The 20,953-nt window shown below is 43.7% G+C and overlaps 2 protein-coding genes across 3 annotated transcripts in view; both read right to left on the reverse strand.

The window, feature by feature from the left end:
• Positions 1-505: 505 nt before the first annotated feature.
• RNF7 (ring finger protein 7) lies at positions 506-6,187 on the reverse strand. 2 transcript variants are annotated; one of them, XM_075937635.2, is made up of 3 exons: positions 5,894-6,187; positions 2,417-2,464; positions 506-1,116 (listed from the first exon to the last, which is right to left on the reverse strand). In XM_075937635.2, exons 1-3 carry the CDS (start codon positions 6,062-6,064, stop codon positions 1,060-1,062), a joined length of 276 nt encoding a protein of 91 aa, XP_075793750.1. In that variant the 5' UTR covers positions 6,065-6,187; the 3' UTR covers positions 506-1,059. The 2 variants fall into 2 exon arrangements, with proteins under 2 accessions (XP_075793750.1, XP_014427411.2); XM_014571925.4 differs by having other exon boundaries at positions 5,887-6,133.
• A 4,469-nt stretch (positions 6,188-10,656) lies between these two features.
• LOC106731761 (uncharacterized) overlaps positions 10,657-20,953 on the reverse strand; it is a 28,175-nt gene continuing 17,878 nt past the window's right edge. The window contains 3 exon segments of the mRNA XM_089780995.1: positions 10,657-12,024; positions 12,970-13,076; positions 20,801-20,918. Of these exon segments, the coding sequence (XP_089637121.1) occupies positions 11,819-12,024; positions 12,970-13,076; positions 20,801-20,918 (431 nt within the window). The 3' untranslated portion in view covers positions 10,657-11,818.

Below are 20,953 nucleotides of genomic sequence, written 5' to 3' on the forward strand. Positions count from 1 at the left end.
ACAGACAAATAGATACAAAACATGTTCCAAAATAGACCTACCTATACTGAAAAGATGAAAAAATGTGCTGCAATAAATTCTTGCTATATTTAATTACCATGTGTTTTTTTGTAACATCTATTTTGTCAATTATTTTTTAAATAAGTTATAGACATAGTTCTCATTTTATCTGAAATCCATCCATGAGTCTGCTAGTCCCTAACTATTATTTTCATTACACCAACTAATTAATTTCAAATATGATTATTAACATAGTCCAATGCTGCATTAAAGATATTGCTTTTATTAGAAATAACAGTAAAAATTCTAATGTGGTACCAGTTTATTCTGCATGATGGAGAATCAAAATACATATTATAAAAGAAAAGGCCGTTAATATTCAATGAATTATAAATTCAGATTTTTTTAAGTCATCACAAAAACAAGTCTGCACTAGAACATAAATAAGATTTCTACCATACTGGAGGTAGGGGAAAGGAGGACCGAGAGAAAACACACAATAAAATGAATGTTTCACATACTATTTATTTGAGTCCAAACATCACTGTAAAGCAAAATTATTTATGGTGCTTTGGTGTGGATGTAGTATTGCGCATGGTAAAAATTGTTTTGACTCAGTTATACATCATATCAATTTTATGAATGAGGCCTTCTTTTTGAATGCATTGTTTTTTACATTTCCTTACCAAAAATATAAGGTAGACTGTAATTGTGTCTTTTTTGCAGCAAATCATTTCTAAGTAGTTGCTAAAATTTACACCCAGAACACTACACTCTAAGGTAGTGTGCCTTAGTTGTGAAAAGATGTTGACATAAGACCAATCAAAATGGTACAGCAACACACTACAGTGTTCAACCGCAACAAAACCCATAACATTCTTTTAACAGATATAAATTGCATGAATCACACCATAGTTAGAGTGTTCCTCTCTTCATATGGGTATATGGCATCAGACATATACTTCTTCAAACACGTTCAACAGAAAAACTGACATTTTCATTTGCCTATTCTCTGGACCACCCAGTCCTGTTGACAGAGGGGACAGCGATTGTTCTGTTTCACCCATAGGGACATGCAGCAATTGTGGAAGGAATGATTACATTCTCCCCAGACAACTGAAAGAAAAGAAAAACACTTGATATGTTTTAGTTATGCTGCTTAATACAGATGAACAAACTACATTCATAATTAAGAGTACTGACAATCTAACTCATTTTTCAGATTATACAAGATCATTATATTTGAGGCAACACTACATTAGAATGATTTACTAATTGAGTTTGGTGTCACTGGTTTGATAGTATTTTCCATAAATGGAACACTGTTCAATAGGATTATGTCTGTGTCATCAGTCTTACACATCTGTAGAATGCTTAGCACACTGCTGTGCATGATATAAATAATACATAATACTAGGAACATTTTTGAGGGATGAGTGAAGTCTGTGAATGGTTTGGAAACATCCACTGCCTGGCTAAATTCTGCCTTATTTTTACTGGTTGATTAATTAAGTATAGCTAGTGTATAGTTTCGGTGTTGATTTTTCATTATATACTAAAGGTTTAAGGGCATATTCGCAAATTCTAATCAAGTCAAAATTTTATTCCACAGTTGCATGTTTTAGTTAAGTTCTTCTGTTATATCTTCTAAGGATGTTAAGAAGTGGATAATTGGCTAATCATGCAGTCAATACAATTTGTATCAATTATACGATTAGTCGATAAGGGGAGATGTTCTCTCCTGGTGTGCACCAGGTACAAGAGCTATACCCGCTGCAGCTCTGCAGTTTAAATGTAGTAGGAGCCAGGCATGCAGAGTTGCAGTGGGGGTAGCTCCCAGAGCCGGTGCAAGCTGGGACTGAGCAGTCCCGGCTTGCGCCAGCTCCAGGACTGCTACGGTTCTGCCTCCCCTGGCTCCTTCCTCCTCCCTGCTCTACTGCGCACAACGGAGATGGTGCTGGGGGGAACTGGCTTTTAAGATGACTCCTCCTAGCACCAGCTTCTGATCTGATACAGAGGCAGCAAAAGAAGGGAGAAGCGAGTAGATGAGTAGCGACCCGACTACCCGATAAGCCTAGGCTTATCAGGTAGTTGACTACTTGCTTACATCTCTAATATCTTCTAGTACCTATCTTGAAGAAGAGATAGTAGCTATTTCCTATCTAAATCAAAAGCCTACAATGAGATGTCCTGAATTGTGTAACTAGTTCTTCCTAGTCACATACATATATATAAATGACTACTTGCAGATTTTCTCGGTCAAGTACTTTTCTATGACAGTGTGTCTTTTACATTAGTAATGCTCTGCAGTTTATTTTTGTGCATTAATAAAATTAATATGAGCTTTAAACTTTAAAAAGCCTCCCACTGAGAAAATGCCTTTGCTGAAAAACAAGAGAATGAAATCACTACATACCAACACAATCTTCTTGTTTGTTTTCAGCTTGACATCTAAGACAGGCATCTAAAAGTAAACAAGAACAAAACTCAATTTGATGCTCAGAACACAATTCTTAAAACTGGCTTTTCTAATGTAAATATTAACTTCGGATCATATTTAGAAAGGTAAAAGCTAGAATTCTGCCATTTAGTTCAACTGTATTTAAGAGATAAAAAGAAAATTAAAATTATATGCATATCAAATATTTTATATATATATATACATACACATACACATACACATACACACACACACACACACACTAGAAAGAACTGGCAGCTGTAAGCAAGCTCTTCTCATCCTCCATGTTGTTGTTATATTTGCACAAACTATGCTGCAAAAAAGAGTCTTCTTTTTGTTTGACAAACCTTTGGGAGACTAGTGCCAAATCCATTTAAGCATTTTAAAAATTAAACAAGAGCACTGGCAAGTACACATACAACCCCCAAATTCAGGAATTTATTTTTCAGATGGTAGCATTTCTTTTTAAAGAAATAATTCACAATGCTATTGTTCTTCAACCTAGTATTAAAACCTGCTTACCCCCCCCCCCCTTTCTTTCTTGTTTTTTTAAAAAACAGATCAATTTTACTTGAGGAGTACCTTAAACTTCCACCAGAATATAATTCCTCTACATAACACATTTGCAAGCACCTTCTCCCATGCTGTTCCATATTGACAGAAAAAGCTCCTTGTAAAAATCTGTAAAGCCACATACTGTCCTTTCAAATCTCTCTTTAAAACACTCCTTTATCACGACGCCTTCAAAAAATTTTATGCAGATACTAACGATCATGATGATTACCGTCATCTCACCTGCTATTGTGTGCTTTCCCTTCTTGTTTGTTGAATTTCCTGCTTTAGACAGGAAGCTCTTCAGGAAAGGGAACCACTTTTTATTGTTTGAATAACCCTTATAACAACTATGTCTGGGTCTCTAGGTGCTACTTTAATACAAATAATAAATAATGAGTGAAATTCTTCACTGTCCACTAAACGAAGAGCTCTCCTGTGTGTCATTTGGAGAAATAGAGCTGCCTCAGCAGCACTCTCATTCTACTGTTTAATAAAGTGAGGACTGACTAGGTGAGGAATCTGAAGTGGGAGAAGCAGTAAGTGCTTTCATTGTGTGGAGCAGCAGCTGATGTAGGGAGAAGTACTACTTGAACTGCAAGTCCCATAACCTTATTTCTTTCTGTCCACAACAAGATTACACAGTTTAAAAATATGTATAATATTTCTCCGTTGGTCTCTTACTTAGGTTGCACAACTAATAAATGCAATTGCTACACTATCAATATTTTAATCTGTAAAATTTAAGATACTTTTAAATATTGTTTTCAGCCAAAGTAAATTTGCAGAAATATTACTGGGCAGGAGATATTCCACTAGCACGTGACAAGTAGGGATGTGATAGTGTACATGTGTAAACTGTTAACCAATGAACCTCAGCTCATCAGTTAACATTCACGGTTACATGCAAGCCCCCGCTCCAGCCCCAAAAGAACAGCCATACTGGATCAAACTAAAGGTCTACCCCAGTATCCTGTCTGCTGACAGTGGCCAATACCAGATGCCCCAGAGGGATGAACACAACATTCCAGACAACTATAATATTCTATATTAGAGGCAGCAGTGGGTGAGAAGTGGGGGTGGAGGCAGGAGCCAGTACTCATGGAGAGATAACTTTTAGGCAGGCTCCCCAAGAGTACTAGCTCCTGGGGAGCTATCTGCCTCCCTCCTCACTGCTTCTATTGGGGAGCAGGGGAAGAGGGAGGCAGGATCCTATATACACAGGGAGCTGGCATAAAAGCTGGTTCCCCACACGTACCAGCTCCCACAGCACCACATCCCTCCCACCTCGCTGCTTTTATCACAGGCAGAAGCAGGGAGGGGAGTGCAGGCAGGAGCTGGTGCTCACAGGGAGCCAAATTTTAAGCCCATTCCCCACATGCACCAGCTCACACCAGCTCCCTGTATCAGAGGCAGCAATGCAGGGGAGGAGGGGCTACGTGTAACTATGCGCATTAACTGATGAGCTCAGGCTCATCTGTTAACATCCCTACTACTGAGAGGCTGTTTATTCTGTTTCCTCACTATATGATAGATGCTGGGCCATGTCAAGCAACCGCAATTTATTTCAGGAAATAAACAGTATGAATATTACAGGTTAAAACTGATTGCTTAGGTGAGGCATCTAATGATTTATTTCTGGTACAAACACACAGAGATCTACATCAGCCATTGGTACAAGCACAGGATCCTCTATGCAATTTCTACTAGGCATAGGACAAACTCGGAGGTAGGACATTAAGCACTATATAAATGGGAGTCCCTGTAAAAATTAAGGGCAGGTACACAACTGCTCAGTGACCCCATCTGTGGGCTTTGGTATTGTCCCAGCAAACATGTCAGCGCCGGGAAGAAGGAAACCAGTCTATTCAAGCTCTAACAGAAATCCTGGTCTTCCTGGGGAGGAATGCAGTGAGGGCCTCAGCTCTGCAGGGTTCTCCCCAAGGAGTCGATATGTTAAATCCTGGTTAATTAGTTAACCAGTTAAACTTTAGGTTCAACTGGTTAAGCCATTAAGTGGGCTGTCACCCCCTGTGTGTGAGGCTCCTGGCTGAGGGGAATGGGAGCAGAAACAAGTAGCCATATGGGGGGGGGGGGAGGACTGACCTCAGCTTCTGCGCCCTGCCCCCACCCCACACTGGGTGGCTAGCTTCTACTCCAGGGCCCTGTAGGGCTAGAGCTGCCTTCTACCCAGGATAGGCTACGAATGGGGGGCTGCTCTTGGGTACCAGTGCATCACCCAGTAAAGGGGATGCTTACCAAATAACTGGTTAATTGTTCACATCTGTACCAGGGAGAGACGATCAGTGACATGATACAGCTTCTCTCCCTGCCACGATGTGAGACTCTGCCTGAGGTGGGGGGGAGGAGAGTAGTGAAAAGTGACAGCCCCTCCAGGATATGGAGCTCTGCCCTGGGGGAGGGGGAGAAGATGGGGAATGAGGAGATTCAGATAGCCCCAAGATGTGGGGCTTTCCCCATGTGAGGAAGGATCAGTGAGGCTATACAGGCCCCCACTACCTGGGGCTCTCCCTGTGGTAAGGGGCAGTGAGACTATACAGCCCCTCGCCCCTGGATGTGGGTTTCTTCCTATGGGGGGGGAGAAGGTACAGCCCCCCCCTCCTACTCCAGAATATCAAGGGGACATACACGCCCTCCAGAGGGGACAGTGAGGAGATACAAGCCCCCCCCCTCCAAGTTGTGGGGCTCTGCTGGTGAGGGGCCAGCCAGTGAGGAAAAACAGGCCTGTCATACGTGAGGCTCTGCCTGCGCGGGGGTGGCAGCGAGGAGATACAGCCCTTCCCCCCAGGATACGGGGGTCTCCTCCCATTTGGGAAGGGGCAGCGAGCAGGCCGGGCCCGGCCGACGCTTACCCATGACCTGCACCCGGCAGATGGCGCACGTGTCGCACTCCACGTCCCAGCTCCACATGGCCACCGCGTTCCACTTCTTCAGCGAGAACATCTTGTCGGCAGCGCCCGCCTTGGAGCCCGAGGAGCCCGCGTGGGAGTGGGGGGCGACCGGCTCGTCTCCGTCCTCCACGTCGGCCATGGCGGGGGGCGGAGACGCTGCGGCGGCGGCGCCGCTCTGGCTTCTCCCAGCCGGCAGAGCGGGGCTGCAGCGCCGCCCAGCGCCCGGAGCGCGGCCAGCTGAGCTGGGGCACACGGGAGGCACGGGGACCGGGAGCGGAGGCGGGGACCAGCTGCAGCAAGCCCTGCGGGGAGACTTCTCTCGGCCGCCCCCGCCACGGCAACAGGACTCCCGGCGGCTCCTCTAGCTTGGGGTGGCTCAGAGGCCCTGTCCCTTCCAGGCTCCTCAGTCCGGCTCCAGGGGAGCCTGGATCCCCCAGGACATCGGACAGTTACTGTTCCGATCCAGGGCAGACGGCGGGAGATTTGGTCTGAGCCCGTCGCCAGGCACCAGCACTTGCTACTTCAGGCAGTGATTAATGCTGCTTGACAGAGGAGAGAAAACTCTCCTGTCAGCTAAGGGGCGAGCTGTGGGAGAGACAAGTGAGTTAGGCTCCTTGGAGGGGTTGGAGAGGGAGGGATTATTCCTAGGTAAAGAGTAAGGCCACCCTCTGGGACAGGTGTTTCCATTGGCTGTGGCAAGGGAGTTTGGCAGCAAGGGTGGCTGAGTTAACACTCCCCTGCCCAGTCATAACCCGAATTACTTAACCATTTTTTTTCTTTCCCTCCAAGAAATAAGATGTTAGAGGCCCCTTGGCACGCGGCATGCACTGGAGCTGAGACAAGGCGAACCAGTCCTGAGAGGGTAAACTAGACCCCACCACTTAAGTCCACTGTATTCCATTTGGCAGAATATGAACAGTTCTCAACAGTCCACCAGTAGAAAAAGGTATTCAGCAAGTATAGTAGGAGAGTTGGATTTTTTAAGGTTTATTACGAACATGATGGTACACCACTATTCCAGCTCCAGTCTTCAAAGGGAGCTAGTTTAAGGAATCATATATATCTAGGAAAAATCTTTAGTAAGGATCCAGTCCCATACATGTTCATCCCTTAAATTAGCATCTGTCAACTATGGCCGTCTGCTAAGAACAACCACTAATCACAGTTAAAAAGTTAAAATCCACCCACTTCAGTGTTAGGCCAGGGACCCCACCACACAAGAACAAGGAACAGCTGACCAGTAATCAGGAACTTGGGAACAACAGGTCCGCAACAGAGAGAGCAGGAATAGAAGCTTCAGAAACAGATATCTTCCATCTCCTCTGGTATTATGTGGAACAGACACTCCCATGGGCTGCGTCTAGACTGGCACGTTTTTCTGCAAAAGCAGCTGCTTTTGCGGAAAAACTTGCCAGCTGTCTACACTGGCTGCTTGAATTTCCACAAGAACACTGACTTCCTACTGCCTGAAATCAGTGCTTCTTGCAGAAATATTATGCTGTTTCTGTTCGGGCAAAAGTCCTTTTGCGCAAAAGGGCCAGTGTAGACAGCTCAGATTTGTTTTGCGCAAAAAAGCCCCGATTACAAAAATGGCAATCGGGGCTTTTTTTGCAGAAAAGCACGTCTAGATTGGCACGGACGCTTTTCCACAAAAAGTGCTTTTGTGGAAAAGCGTCCGTGCCAATCTAGACACTCTTTTCCGCAAATGCTTTTAACGGAAAATCATGCCAGTCTAGACATAGCCATGATGATCAGCAACACACAGCACACTATATCAAGTCCTTATTCAATTTGGACAGATGTTGCTGCAAGGGTCAAATGACCCTTTTCTACCTTTTTAGATCATGGGGCAGATTTTAAACCAGGGGTAGGAAATAGTTTGGGTTGTATAGTTTCTTCATCAGAATTTTGCTTTTTCTGAAACAATGCTCCACAACTCCTAACAATTTGGAAGGAGTGTCAAATTCTTAAATATAGGTTCCGGTGCTGCAGCTGTCTTTAGAAATGCCATATTGGTACCTTTTTTGCGTTTTGTGAAATCTGCCAGTGAAAGCAGTCTTAAAATAGACACATGCTGGCTCATCATCTGAAACTGTTACAACATGAGATATATGGCAGAATGCAGGCAAAACAGAGCAGGAGACATATCTCAAGGAATTAAGACAAAAATTAATGCATTTTTCTAATGAGCATTATCAACATTGAATTATGTCCTCTGGGATGGTGGTTAAAGCATAAAGGGGCATACATATATTTAGCATATCTGGTACACATGCCTTTCAATGCCGCTACAAAAGTACCCTGGGAACACCTGTTCCCACCTTCAGGTGACACTTCAAATAAGTGGACAGCATTATCTCCTATAAATGTAAACAGGCTTCATTCTCTAAGTGATTTCTTGAACAAGAAGTAGGACTGAGTAGACTAATAGACTCTAAATTTGTAAGTTGTTTTGCTTTTGAGCGCAATTATGCAACAAAACCCCGCTACATTTGTAAGTTGCACTTTCATGGTAAAGACTGCACTAAAGTGCTTGTATAAAGTGAATTGAAAAATACTCTTTTGTTTATCATTTTACAGTGCAAATATTTCTAATTAAAATATAAGGAGCCACTGTACAGGTTGAACCTCTCTAGTCCGGCACCCTTGGGACCTGACTGGTGCCAAACCAGAGAATTTGCCGGATCATGGGAGGTCAGTATTGTCTAGCAGCATTACCAACACTTCCACTGCTTACTGGACTCTCTAAAGATCTTTAGAGGTAAATTAGAGCTTAATAAAAGGCACAGAACACCAAGAGCCAGGACTGATGGCTGTAAACAAACTTTATGGAACCATGGGAAACTTGGTCACACCTATGAAAAGTGAACATCCAGCTAACTAAAATCATGCTGGACCACAGATGTTGCTGGACCAGGGAGTGCTAACCTAGAGAGGTTTAACACAGAGTGGCTCTGTCTATATTGGTGCGATCTTGCGCAAAAGCGGCTGCTTGCTGCCTGTCTACACTGGCTGAGAGTTCCTGTGCAAGAACACTGACGTTCTAATGTATGAAATCAGTGCTTCTTGCGCAAGAACTCTGATGCTCCCACTCAGGAATAAGCCCTCTTTGCGCAACTGTTCTTGCGCAAGAGGCCAGTGTAGACAGGCAACATGAATTTCTTGCGCTAGAAAGCCCTATGGTTAAAATGGCCATCAGAGCTTTCTTGCGCAAGAGAGCGTCTACAGTACACTGGCATAGATGCTCTTGCGCAAAAGCACATCTCCTGCGCAAAAGCACATGCCAGTGTAGACGCTCTCTTCTGGAAGAGTTTTTGCACAAGAACTCTTCCGCAAAAGAGTTCTTGCGCAAAATCATGCCAGCGTAGACGTAGCCAGTGTGTATTTGTGTGGTGATTTAAATAAATATTCTTGAAGTAGAAAAACATCCATAATATTAAATACATTTCAATTGATACTCTGTTTTTAAACACTAATTAAAATTGTGCTTTATCATTATTTTGAATTAATTGCATGAATTAACTGCAATTAAGTCCTAAAATTAATAGATTTGTGTGCATGTAAAATGATGTTAATAAAATAGATCAAGTTGACAATTAAAAAGTTTTTAAACGCAAACTTTAAAAAAAATTAAAATAGTTTTACAAGGGTCCTAGTTCCCTTTTGATATTTGAGTCTTTCCAGCAAAAGAGAAACTGATTATACTGGGAAACAGGGTGATAGTGACAATACACAAATGCTGACAAATGCACAGAACTTTAAACAAAATGTTTTTTCTGCCATCTTTGAGTTAGTTTCATTTTAGGATTTTATTACATTGTTTTCAGATTAATGACATTTCCAAGTTGATTGTGACTTTCACCCTAGTCCTCAGAGTACATGGTTGAACTGTCTGCCCATGAATGAGTTGCAGGATCACAGCCATAAAGTCATTGGACTTTCATTATTAAATGTCCCATAAACTAAACAAAGTTGGGCTAGTAAGTATTTGAATGTGAGACCTTCAAGGAAAACCCAAAGCACTGCAGGAGGCGGTGTTTCTGACCAAGTAGGTGATAGGGATGTTAGTGTATAGATGTTGAAACAATTAAGCCATAGACCTGGGCTTATTGGTTAACCCAAACAACCACATGCAATCCCCCCCCTCTCCCCCGCCCCTCCCCCCGCTGTCTCTATCACCTCCCCTGTTCTCTGTGCTGCTGCCTCGCCACGGACAGAGGCTGCTCCATGGGATGCCTGAGCAGCCTCTGTCTGTGGTGAGCTCAGGCCCCCACAGACTGGCTCCACCTGTTGCCCTGTGCGTGGAACTGGGAGCGCACTGGCTGCCAGTCCCGCCTCTGGGGATCAATTATGGCTACTAAAACCACAAAATCTAACAATCCTAGTAGGCCGTATTCGTCTCTGAGACAGTATTGAACGACTGGTGCTGCTTTCCTTCTGAAATGTGAAATCAAGGCTTGTCGACCTCAGGTATTAAAGAGCCACAAGAAATGATCTATTTGCTATGTTCCTATCAATGCATACTATTTATATCTATCTCATTAGATTGAAGGGGAGATAATTATCTAAATCTCAACATATGGGAAGGACTGTAATTTGATATTTTTAATATTCCTTGCCTGGTTACACTGAAGCTCCTGGGAATATGTTCTGACTGATATCTTTATTAGGCATTTTTTTACAGCAGTAATTATACAAACAAAACATAAAATGCAACTTACACATGGGTCTGCTCTATTTTAGTGCATGCCATTCTGCTGTAAGACAACTGTATTTTTGTCCTCAAAGTATAACCAAGGAAAAAATACTAAGCACCTATACAATTAATATTTTTTTCTTGAAATAGTTTATTTACATTCAATGGAGCATGTTGAAAAATAACAGACATATGAGAAAATACAGTATTTACATGGCCAAGAAGCCATTGTTAAGAAATAGTCTGATGGAGTACAAAACTTCTAGGTACCCAGTCCTGCCAGCAGGAACTTTCAGGCTTATCAGTTTCTTGTCTAAAACAACAACCACCACTTTAAAGAGCATGTGTGTATCTGACTCTAAATTAATACATTTCAGATGCACTAACTATAAGTTATAGTCTGAGGTCTCAATCTTGCAAATGGTTATGCATATACATAAGTTAAGCACACAAATAGTTCTGTTGACTTCAATGGCTCTACTTATGTGCCTGACGTGTTTGAAGTAGGCCCTAAAATGTAAATGAGAAAGGGATAATGATTAGCAGTTTCTGTATTTTTATTTTTAAAGTATGATGCCTTTTCCCATTACATCAATTTAAAACAACTTTAATAAGACACTATCATGCTCAAAGTGATTTTTTAAATTAATTTATTTAATATCACTTTAAATTATTAAAAGTAAAATAATTTTGAAAATTTTGCTTTGAAAATCAGTTTTACTTGCTACTATTTAGAAACTGGTCGTGTGTTCTGATCCACATGGACAGATTCCTGAGTCATGAAGATCTCTACTGATTTCAATGGGTCTAGGCATCAGTGGAATGCAGGGCCAGGATAGAAACTTGTCAACAACTGGTAATTTACTGCAATAGCTATCCCAGAATAACTAAACTATTCTAAACCAAGCTATTTCTAGACAAACTTGAAGAAAGCATTCTTATTCTAGAACTAGCCAATTAACCCGTCATAAGATGGGATTTTCAGGTCTCCCCCTCCCCCCTCCTCCTCCTCCATCATCATCATCGGAGATGCACGCTCATCCAGGCCTGCCCCGTGGGCGTGTACGTCACCCCCCCGCCCCCCCCCCTTCGCCTCCCTCTGTGGCGCTTGGCTGACTTCTGCACCGCTCAGCCAGGCTGCCACGCGGGAGCAAGCGGCGCAAACGGCCTCTCCCTCTCTCTTCTCCTTCTACTGCCTCACCCTCTCTCTCTTAGCTCTCGTCCGCCTACTGCCTCTCCGTCTCTCTCTCTTTCTCTTCTCCCCTTGCTGGAAAAGAAGCAAGTACATACCTTTTTCATTCCCTTTTTAGTTGATCTGAACTTCTTGCTGTTCTTGAAAATTAACTTGAAAGTATTAGAGGAAATCTGTGGTGTAATCTTAATATGTAAGCCTGGCATCGTGTCTGTTGAGACTACCAAGAACATATTTTCCCATTTTCAACTATAAAAAACTCGATATACTTTTTTTTTAAACCCTTTCTACCTCAGACATATTCACTGATGTAATTATTCCCCAAAATGGAATTCCACTGTGATTTCCATTTTTCTTCACCATTTTCTATTGACTTATCAGCAGAATAGCATCTCTCCCTCCAACTATTTTCCTCTCATACACATCACACATCTTTGATGTGAAAAAGGTCCTGATGCTTGCATTTCTCTTCTGATTGACAAAGGATTGACACACAGCAGCAATTCTCGAGAGCAAAAATATTTAAACTATAGATGACATAGGTTTTTTTTTTTTTACCTTTACCAAATACTCAATCACAATTCCATGGGACGTGGGAGAGCCAGCAAGCAAATGGGAAAGAGCAGATGGGAAAATCAGCCACCAAGATTGTGGAAGGGAGTTTGAGGATATGGGCAAGTTCACGATTAGGAAGGGAATGAGGAGAAGGAGATGCAAGAGCAAGAAACTATTAGGAGTTATGCAGCATTGGGGAGGGTGACAAATGAGGCTGCTGACATTTCTAAAAAGGACAATTGATGTATCAATACATGTGATATGCATAATACAGGATCACTAAAGTATAAATTAGAACAAATATATGCAGCATACATAGCCATTGTCAGGATTTTGATCTTTTTTCTGATTTGTACCTTGCATTCACCCAAATATAAGCACACAAAGCTCAATTTTTTATAATATGGCCCTTTCCCCTGACATCTATTGCATTGAAAACTCTAAGATACTCAAGGTTGTATTGTCAATAGTACTGAATTTATGTAGAAATTTAATTTACATACAGTATTTCTCATATTCTTGCATAAACATCCAGATGAATACCTACATAAAAAGTAAAGTAATTTTTAAAGCTTACAGACTGAAGTTGGAGACACTCTACCTTTCTTTCGCTTCTGAAGAGCTTCTAGGATGTTAGTTGCACAAAGATCTCCTATAGCATTGCCATACAGATCGAGTTCTATTAAGTGTTCAGAGTATTTGATTAGGCTGCATTTAAGAACAATACAAACAGAAATCTGCTGTAAGTAAAAACAGTGTTATACATTAGTAAATAAAATACAAGTATTTTTTATGTAGAATATAACTAATGCCAAAGATTTATTATTAAACCACTGAAACAAAAGCCATGATTCTTTGATAATTCTGACTGGTGACCTGATCCAAAGCCCCTTACTCCCATTAATTTCAGGGGGCTTTAGATCAGCCACCAAATGAATACATGGCTCCTCTTAAAGATTTCCTTTGAGAAAATGTGTTCATCTCTTTACTAGGATTCTTTTTCAGATAAGAATTTGAATAGAAATCCTCAGCAATATGCAAACAACACTGTCAGATTCCAGAGATGGGATTCCCATTGAGTACAAGGCGGCTAAGATGTCAGCTCCATAATATTATTTCAGAGGAGAAAACGAATGTATAGTGGTAGCCAGTGCTGTTTGCATAGCGGTAAATAAAGACCTACCAGCATTTGCACAATAAATCTATTTCAGAAAGTTATGCTTGGCTTTAAAAAAATAACAAAAACTTATAGTGTTTAAGAACAGAAGGGTTGACCATCTAGTATGACATGCATAATAGACTATAACATTTCACCAAATAAAATTTATCCTGTCGCCACCTTCTACTTGCTCAGAACCAAGAGGGTAGTGGAATAAAGGTAAAGTGGATACTCATTACATTGCTCTTGAGGGCTACATCTATTCTGTGTCTTTTGAGCGTGCCCGTTATTTCAAAATATAATGGATTCACTATTCCAACACCCCTGTAAACTTCATTCCACGAGGAGTAAGGGACATTATGGAATAGCGATTTATTTCAAAATAAGTGCTGTGTAGATAGTGCCAAATTGAAAAATAAAATATTTCAAAATTGACTAGAAATAAACTGCACAATTTGCATAGCTCAAATTGTGTAGTTTATTTCGAGCGACAAGTACCGTGTAGACACACCCCACTGTTCTAGGTGTATAAATATTGATTAAGTCCCACTAATCAATTAAAATTTTTAAAGATACATTGAAATTCTCTCATCAATTTGGTATTTGAACAGCTGTACTGATATTAACAATTGTGGGTAGGGCACAACAATGGAAGAATTTCTTGACTATAAACATAAAAACTGAAAGTGGATTCCATAGCTGATTAAATCACTTTTCTTCGTTTAAAGATACTACAAAAATCAGGGTCACATCTTGTTTGCCTGACTCATGTGAGTATTACTGTTGGCATTAGTAAGACAGGCAGCCACTTGGACTTTGTTTAACATTAAAGCCTTATGAAGTCTTCCACATTTGTTGCTGCGTCTTGCATAATCTCTTTGTTTTGTTTCCCAGATTTTGCTGATTCTGTGCTGTTGAAGCTGTTCCCCATCCTGGCACTCTGAGTGCAGAAGATGGAGGCCTGCAAGAGACCTTAAAAATATCTTGCCTCTAGACTTCTGCTTTAAAAAACTCCCCAAGGTCACAGATTAAAGGTCACTCCCTGACCCTGGGAGACAGGCTACCATCATCAAGTTAAATTAAAAATAAACATTAAAAAAACCCAACAACCCTCTTCTTGAATCCAGGAAGAAAGCACTTGGAACTTCTTCCAGAGGGATGCCCCAATCTCTTTTACCACAAGGGAGCTTGAAAAAAAAAGGAACCAAACTGTAACCTCCGATAGATGACCTCTCAATCTTAGGTATGCATACACAGACCTCCAATTACCTTCGAGGACACAATCAAACTGTAGCCTCAAAAAGGTGATTTTATTAACAAAACAAAAATATATACTTGGTAAAGCAACTGAGAAAAGAACAAATTAAAATAGAGAATTTCATCCCTGGGATACAGCTTAAAGTTACAGCTTTTGTGTGTGGGTGTGTGTGTGCACGCACGCGCAGGGAGGGGGCGCATGCATTTAGCACAGAGAAGTTTAACCAAACAACAAAACAAAGAAAATAACTTCAGTGTGTCTAAATACACATGCCCTATCTACTCACATATTTGTGCTTCGAGGTCCAGTCCATTTTCATGCCCAGTATTCATTGTAGGCATGGTAGTCCTGCCTGGTCCAATTCATCTTGTTCCCCCAATTCCTAGCTTCAAGTCACACAAGCATACAAAGCAAGCAGGGTTCCTTGCAATTCAAATCTCAACACCTTCTCCCATTCATTCTCTTGGCTCTCTGCTAACACCTTCTAGCTACTTGAGTTTAACCTGTTAGTCACCAAATACTGGGATACCCAGAAAAGTACAGCACTCCTTCTATCCATCACACATGCACTTTGCTTTGGATTATAGTAGAACTGTTTCTAACATTTATTAAGACAGCTGATGTTGATAACATTTGATTATTTCCTGAATTTCAGTAGCTGTTTTCTTCTCACCTGGCCTACACTTACCTAATGATATTAATAGAAAATGTGCTTCTATCATCTGTTTTTGCAATCAAAAAGTGATTCTAGAAAGTTTACCTGTGACTCCCAATACACTGGCAGTTGCACACCTGCATCTGAGTGTGGAACATGACTCTGGGAGAAAGTTAGATCTCTAATATTATTTAAATCTATAGCCTTGGTTTTCAATTTCCTTTTGTCAAAATTCTTGTGTAATAAAGGGCCCAGGTGGTCCTAAAGGCTGAATAAATTCAGTTCTACTGTGCAAGGGGAGCCACAATGTGCTAAGACTCCAGAGATTTGTTTTTCCTGTGTACTACAGAACAGTGGTTCTAAATTACTGGTCCCTGAATCGGCGGTGGGCTGCAAACCCCTGCCTGCTGTCCCGTGGCACATTACCAGGCCACTCCCACAGTTGCTAATCAGCCTCGCCCACTAGACTTCCCCAAAAGGTGCATGCTTGCATGCGCACAAAAAATTCTCTTCCCACCCACATTTCTGCACAGCAGCAGGGTGAGAGGGATGGTTGGCAGCCAAGTGTGCTGTTATAGGGATAACATATTAATGTATTGAAAATGATTCCCCCAAGTGGAAGTGACTCCCCATAATTTGTTCTCCACAATTTAAAGTCCAAGTAGCATAAGCATATAAGTGGTTAGATCTATTATTATTATTATTAAGATTGTTAAATGTTTAGATTTATTATTATTGCCCCTTTAGAATATAATTTATTAGGAATATAATATTAGATCATGTAACTTAGAACTGTTAAGAATATAATTATGTAGCCAGAAACAGCTCCCCTCTCTGTGTCCCAGGGAGCCAAGCCCTGTAATCGATTAAGGGCATTGTTACATAATTGACGCCTGTTCTCTTCAAAGCAACTGTAACTAACTCAGCACTCAGACAGAGAATGTTTCAAGAAATGCCACCCAGAAACTTGTGACTTTTTTGTAACTACAACTCTTGAATATGTAAAGTTGTTATTATACAAAATACTGTATGGGAAACAATTAGGGAATGTATGTAAGAGAGAGAGAGTGCTTGGACGATGAATGAATGGTTTTGAGAGGTGCCAGCCTGAGAATGCAGCAACAAAGGGCTGAAGAAGATGTCAGGTGCCAGTGCAACCAAAAGGTGTCAAGTGGAGAAAACCAAGTACTGGAGGTCCACCCTATGAGATCACCAACGAACACCTGGCAGCCACCCTGAAGACATCAGCATGATGCAGCAATTTCCATAGACTGGCATAGGAAGAAATTCCTATAAGAACTGGACTAAAAGACTATGAAGTTAGAGTCCAAGGTTCTGCTGCCAGCCTACCAGGAGCTTCAGATGCGCATCTGATCAGGACTTCGCTCCCCACCTACCATCACTTGTGTACAGAATACCTGGCCAGTATTCTGTCACAAGCAACTTCCAGGCTGGTAACTATAACAAATACACAGAACCTGAATGACTGGATGAATGAATGTTTATATATATAAGTGTATAAGGGTTAAGTAGTGATAGGAATAAGTAGTTAAACAACGTTGTTTGCTTCTATCTTTTCTTTATTATTATCTTTACAATAAATGTGGCTTTTTGCCTTATCCCCCTCATGAGATTCTGCTTGCTTTTATTGGTATAACACTGTGGCTGGAGCTGGGTCACGGTGAGGCTGTCCTTACTGTGGCCCCAATTCCAACTCTGGCAGCCGGGGCCATGTGGAGAACGGCTGCCCCAGCTGCTGGGGTCAAACGCTGTATGGAGAGCTGCTACCCACCTGGGAACAGCAGTGGGGAAAAGAAGCCACCGGCAGCTCCGCCGGTACCTGTACTACTCCCAACAAGGCAGGGCTGCTACTGGGAGCCTGAGCAGATGCAGCTCTGTGGAAAGGCAGGTCTGGGGGTTCTGTTCTTTTCCTGTTGCAGCTCTCAGGACCCAGGAACCACAGCAGGGAAAGGAGCAGAACATGGAGCCATTGAGTAGCCCTGTGCCCACAGCTCCTGGCCATACGACCCCATACCACACCTCCACCCTGCCCCCGATAGGGCTGGCTGCTGTACAGATGGGGGAGACCCTATGGGGGAAAGGCTGGGAGTGGTACAGCTATGCCAGAGGAATTGTCAGCATAGAGCCATCCAGCAGCTATACATTCTGCTGCTTCTCTCTCTGGTACACTGTACCAGTTGTGCGGCATTCTGTACCGTACCACCAGAGTTGCCCTTCTAGTAATAGCCACACACAATTGTAGATTTATGTACAGCAGAATTGAGAAATGTTTATCTCACCGGAGGAAATGCTTTAACAGAGATAAGCCAAACACGCAGGAAGGGAGTAAAATACTTAGGCTCAGATTTTTATTTGTTGATCAACATGTTCACTAGTCACACACGAACAAAAATATTTCCAATGATAACGATTGTACTGGAATGTGGAGATCAGCAAAGTAAGAGAAATGCTACTTGATAGCTTATTAGAGTTGGATTTATGGATATTCACTTTGAATATTTTGCCCCCATGTGATGTTGCCAATTTGTGTTTTAAAGGTTATAAAGCTTTAACTTTTCGAATCTCTGTGTCTACTATCAGGAAATTATTGTCCGACTCTCACCATTATCTGATCCCCAGATTTCCCGCATTTGTGAATATTTAAAGAAATAAATATAAAAAAGGCTTAAAATCATAATTTTTCACAGCCATGGACAATAAACATAAAAAAGGCTAACCATTGATATTATCAGCTGAAATTACAAAAAATGCAAATTGAATTCTATTAAAAACTTAGTCAATCTATATTATTTAAAAGAGTTCTTCCTGTGTGATGACACTGTGACATCATCACGTCACTGTGTCCCATAGTCCCCTCCCAGCCATCCCGCCTTCTACGTTCCTCTCGCTTTCCTGCCACTAACCCATCAGAGATCAGCAACCCATGGCTCCCAAGCACCAGGTAAACTGCTGCTGGTAGGCATCTGGGGGAGGGAGGCAGGAGGAAAATTGCTGGGGGCCTGCATAGGCCCGTCGTAGGGAGGCTAAAAAAAGTTCTGGCACTGGGGAGAGGGAGAAAGCGACAAGGCCACCAGAGAGGCCTGCTGTAGGAGGAGTGGGCGCCGGACTGGGAAATACTCCGGCCTCTGAGCTGGGGCCGGATGTGTCTCTGGCAGCTGCCACGTGGCAGGCTGCTGGGTTGTAGGAGTGCCAGGTGTCCGGTATTCTACTGGGCAGTCCGGTATTTGCAGTCTTTGTCCGGTAAAAAAAAAAAAAATCAGAATATTGGACATGTGCAATGTCTGGTATTCTCTGATTTTTCCGGCTGCGCACTGGACAGAAGCCTGGTGTGGGCGGGGGAGCGGCTGGAAGGCGGGGCCATGATCAGCACTAGGAGCCTGTGATTGCACAGAAGCCCAGCGGGGGAGTGGCTGGGACTCTCCTGCCCCTGCCAGGCTTCTGCACAACCACAGGCTCCCAGTGCCGATCACAGCCCCACCTCCCAGCTGGGACTCCCAGCCCCTCACTTCTGATGCACCCAGAGCAGCGATCGCAGCCCTGCCTCCCAGCTGGGACAGCCCAGACGCGCCGTGGCTGTCCGCTGCCCGCGTGCTCCGCGGCTTGGCTCTGCTTTGCCCCCCCCCATCCCCCTGGTCTACAGACCAGGGGGACGGGTGGGGGGGGGACAAAGCAGAGCCAAGCCGCGGAGCACGCGGGCAGCGGACAGCCACGGCGCGTCTGGGCTGCCCCGCTGCCCCCGTGCTCCGTGGCTTTGCTCCAGACACCTGTGGTACAGCAGCTGGGGCGCTGCCAGTTGGTCCCGTAGCACCGCTCTGGGCGCTACTGGACCAACCGGGCAGCACCCCAGCTGTTCTGCCCCAGGCGTCCTGATTCAGCCACTGCTGGTCAGATTCAGCAGCGGCTGAATCAGGACGCCTGGGGCAGAGCAGCTTGGGTGCTCTGCCCCAGGCGTCCCCAAGTCAGCCGCTGCTGAAACTGACCAGTGGCTGACTACAGGAAGCCCCTGCCCCGGGCTTCCTGGAATCAGCCGCTGATCAGTTTCAGCAGCAGCTGACTTGGGGATGCCTGGGGTTCTTAAGTTGAATCTGTATGTAAGTCAGAACTGGCGTCCAGATTCAGCCGCTGTTGAAACTGATCAGTTTCAGCAGCGGCTGAATCTGGACGCCAGTTCTGACTTACATACAGATTCAACTTAAGAACAAACCTACAGTCCCTATCTTGTACGTAACCCGGGGACTGCCTGTACTTACAATTTTTTTAAAAAAGGGGTACTTTATTAAAAAAAAAAAAAAAAAAGGTTGAGAAACACTGATCTAGCCTATATGACGGGCCTTTTTCAAACTGGAAAGCAGTATCCTCTGGGAAGCTTTTCCATTACTAGCTTGAGATGACAAGAACACCGGAGATAAGAGCAGTATAGAGAGAGAAAGAGAATGTCTAAAAGACACCACATCTTGAATCTCTTTGGCCTGTGTTGTGCAGGAAAGAGGTAAGAGTAGATGATCACAAGGCCCCCTTCCAACCTTAAAAACTAATGATAGGGATGAAAGAAGTGAACCACCAAACCATGTGCAATAGATGGTAATCACATTGCTTCATGTGCTATTGGAAGGGTCTCAGATATATCACCCCCATCACTGTTTTAAGAACTTACCGTATATTCCGGCGTACAAGACGACCTCTGAAGTTAAAAAACATCCCCCAAAAATCGGGGGTCGTCTTGTACGCCGGATGCCCCGCCGCCGGAGCCCCTCCGCGGCTTTGAAAGCCTCGGGGGAAGCCGGCGGCGGGGCATCCCAGGCGCGCATAGGCTGCCCGCCCGCCGGAGCTCCTCCGCGGCTTTGAAAGCCTCGGGGGAAACCGGCGGGGGGGGCATCCCATGCACGCCTGGGATGCCCCCCCGCCGGTTTCCCCCGAGGCTTTCAAAGCCACGGAGGAGCTCCGGCGGGGGGGCAGCCTATGCGCGCCTGGGATGCCCCGCCGCCGGCTTCCCCCGAGGCTTTCAAAGCCGCAGAGGAGCTCCGGCGGGGGGGCAGCCCATGCGCGCCTGGGATGCCCCCCCCCGCCGGTTTCCCCCGAGGCTTTCAAAGCCGCGGAGGGGCTCCGGCGGGGGGGGGGGAGCCCAGGCGCTCCTGGCGGCTTTGCTCCCGGTGCCTCTGGTCTGCTGGGGACCATCTCCAGCAGACCAGGGACACCGGGAGCAAAGGAGGCGGCGGGGCGCTGGGGTATAAGATGAAACCCTATCTTTTAATTAAAAAGATAGGGGGTCGTCTTATACGCCCAGTCGCCCTATACGCCGGAAAATACGGTACGTATAATAGAAGAATACCATACCAAACCGAACTATACCTTTTCTTTTCTTTTCCTTCCTCCCACTACTTTCCACTGTGTTAGAGGCTCTTGTTTCGGAAGTAATGGTCAAGTCAGAAGTTGTTAAGTGGATACCCAAACCTTTATCTGATGTTTGTAAATAAGAACAGCCATTCAAACCG

The sequence above is a fragment of the Pelodiscus sinensis genome, chromosome 10 (assembly GCF_052426305.1).
Source record: "Pelodiscus sinensis isolate ZL-2025 chromosome 10, ASM5242630v1, whole genome shotgun sequence".
Lineage (NCBI taxonomy): Eukaryota > Metazoa > Chordata > Testudines > Trionychidae > Pelodiscus > Pelodiscus sinensis.

What these genes read in the sequence shown, in the direction of transcription:
- RNF7 (XM_014571925.4), bottom strand. Translation starts at nt 6,064, where the DNA reads ATGGCCGACGTGGAGGACGGAGACGAGCCGGTCGCCCCCCACTCCCAC. An exon ending in CTGCCGGGTGCAGGTCATGG is followed by an intron (nt 2,465 to 5,886) that starts GTAAGCGTCGGC and finishes GTTTACTTTTAG; the next exon opens with ATGCCTGTCTTAGATGTCAA. An exon ending in CAAACAAGAAGATTGTGTTG is followed by an intron (nt 1,117 to 2,416) that starts GTATGTAGTGAT and finishes CTTTTCTTTCAG; the next exon opens with TTGTCTGGGGAGAATGTAAT.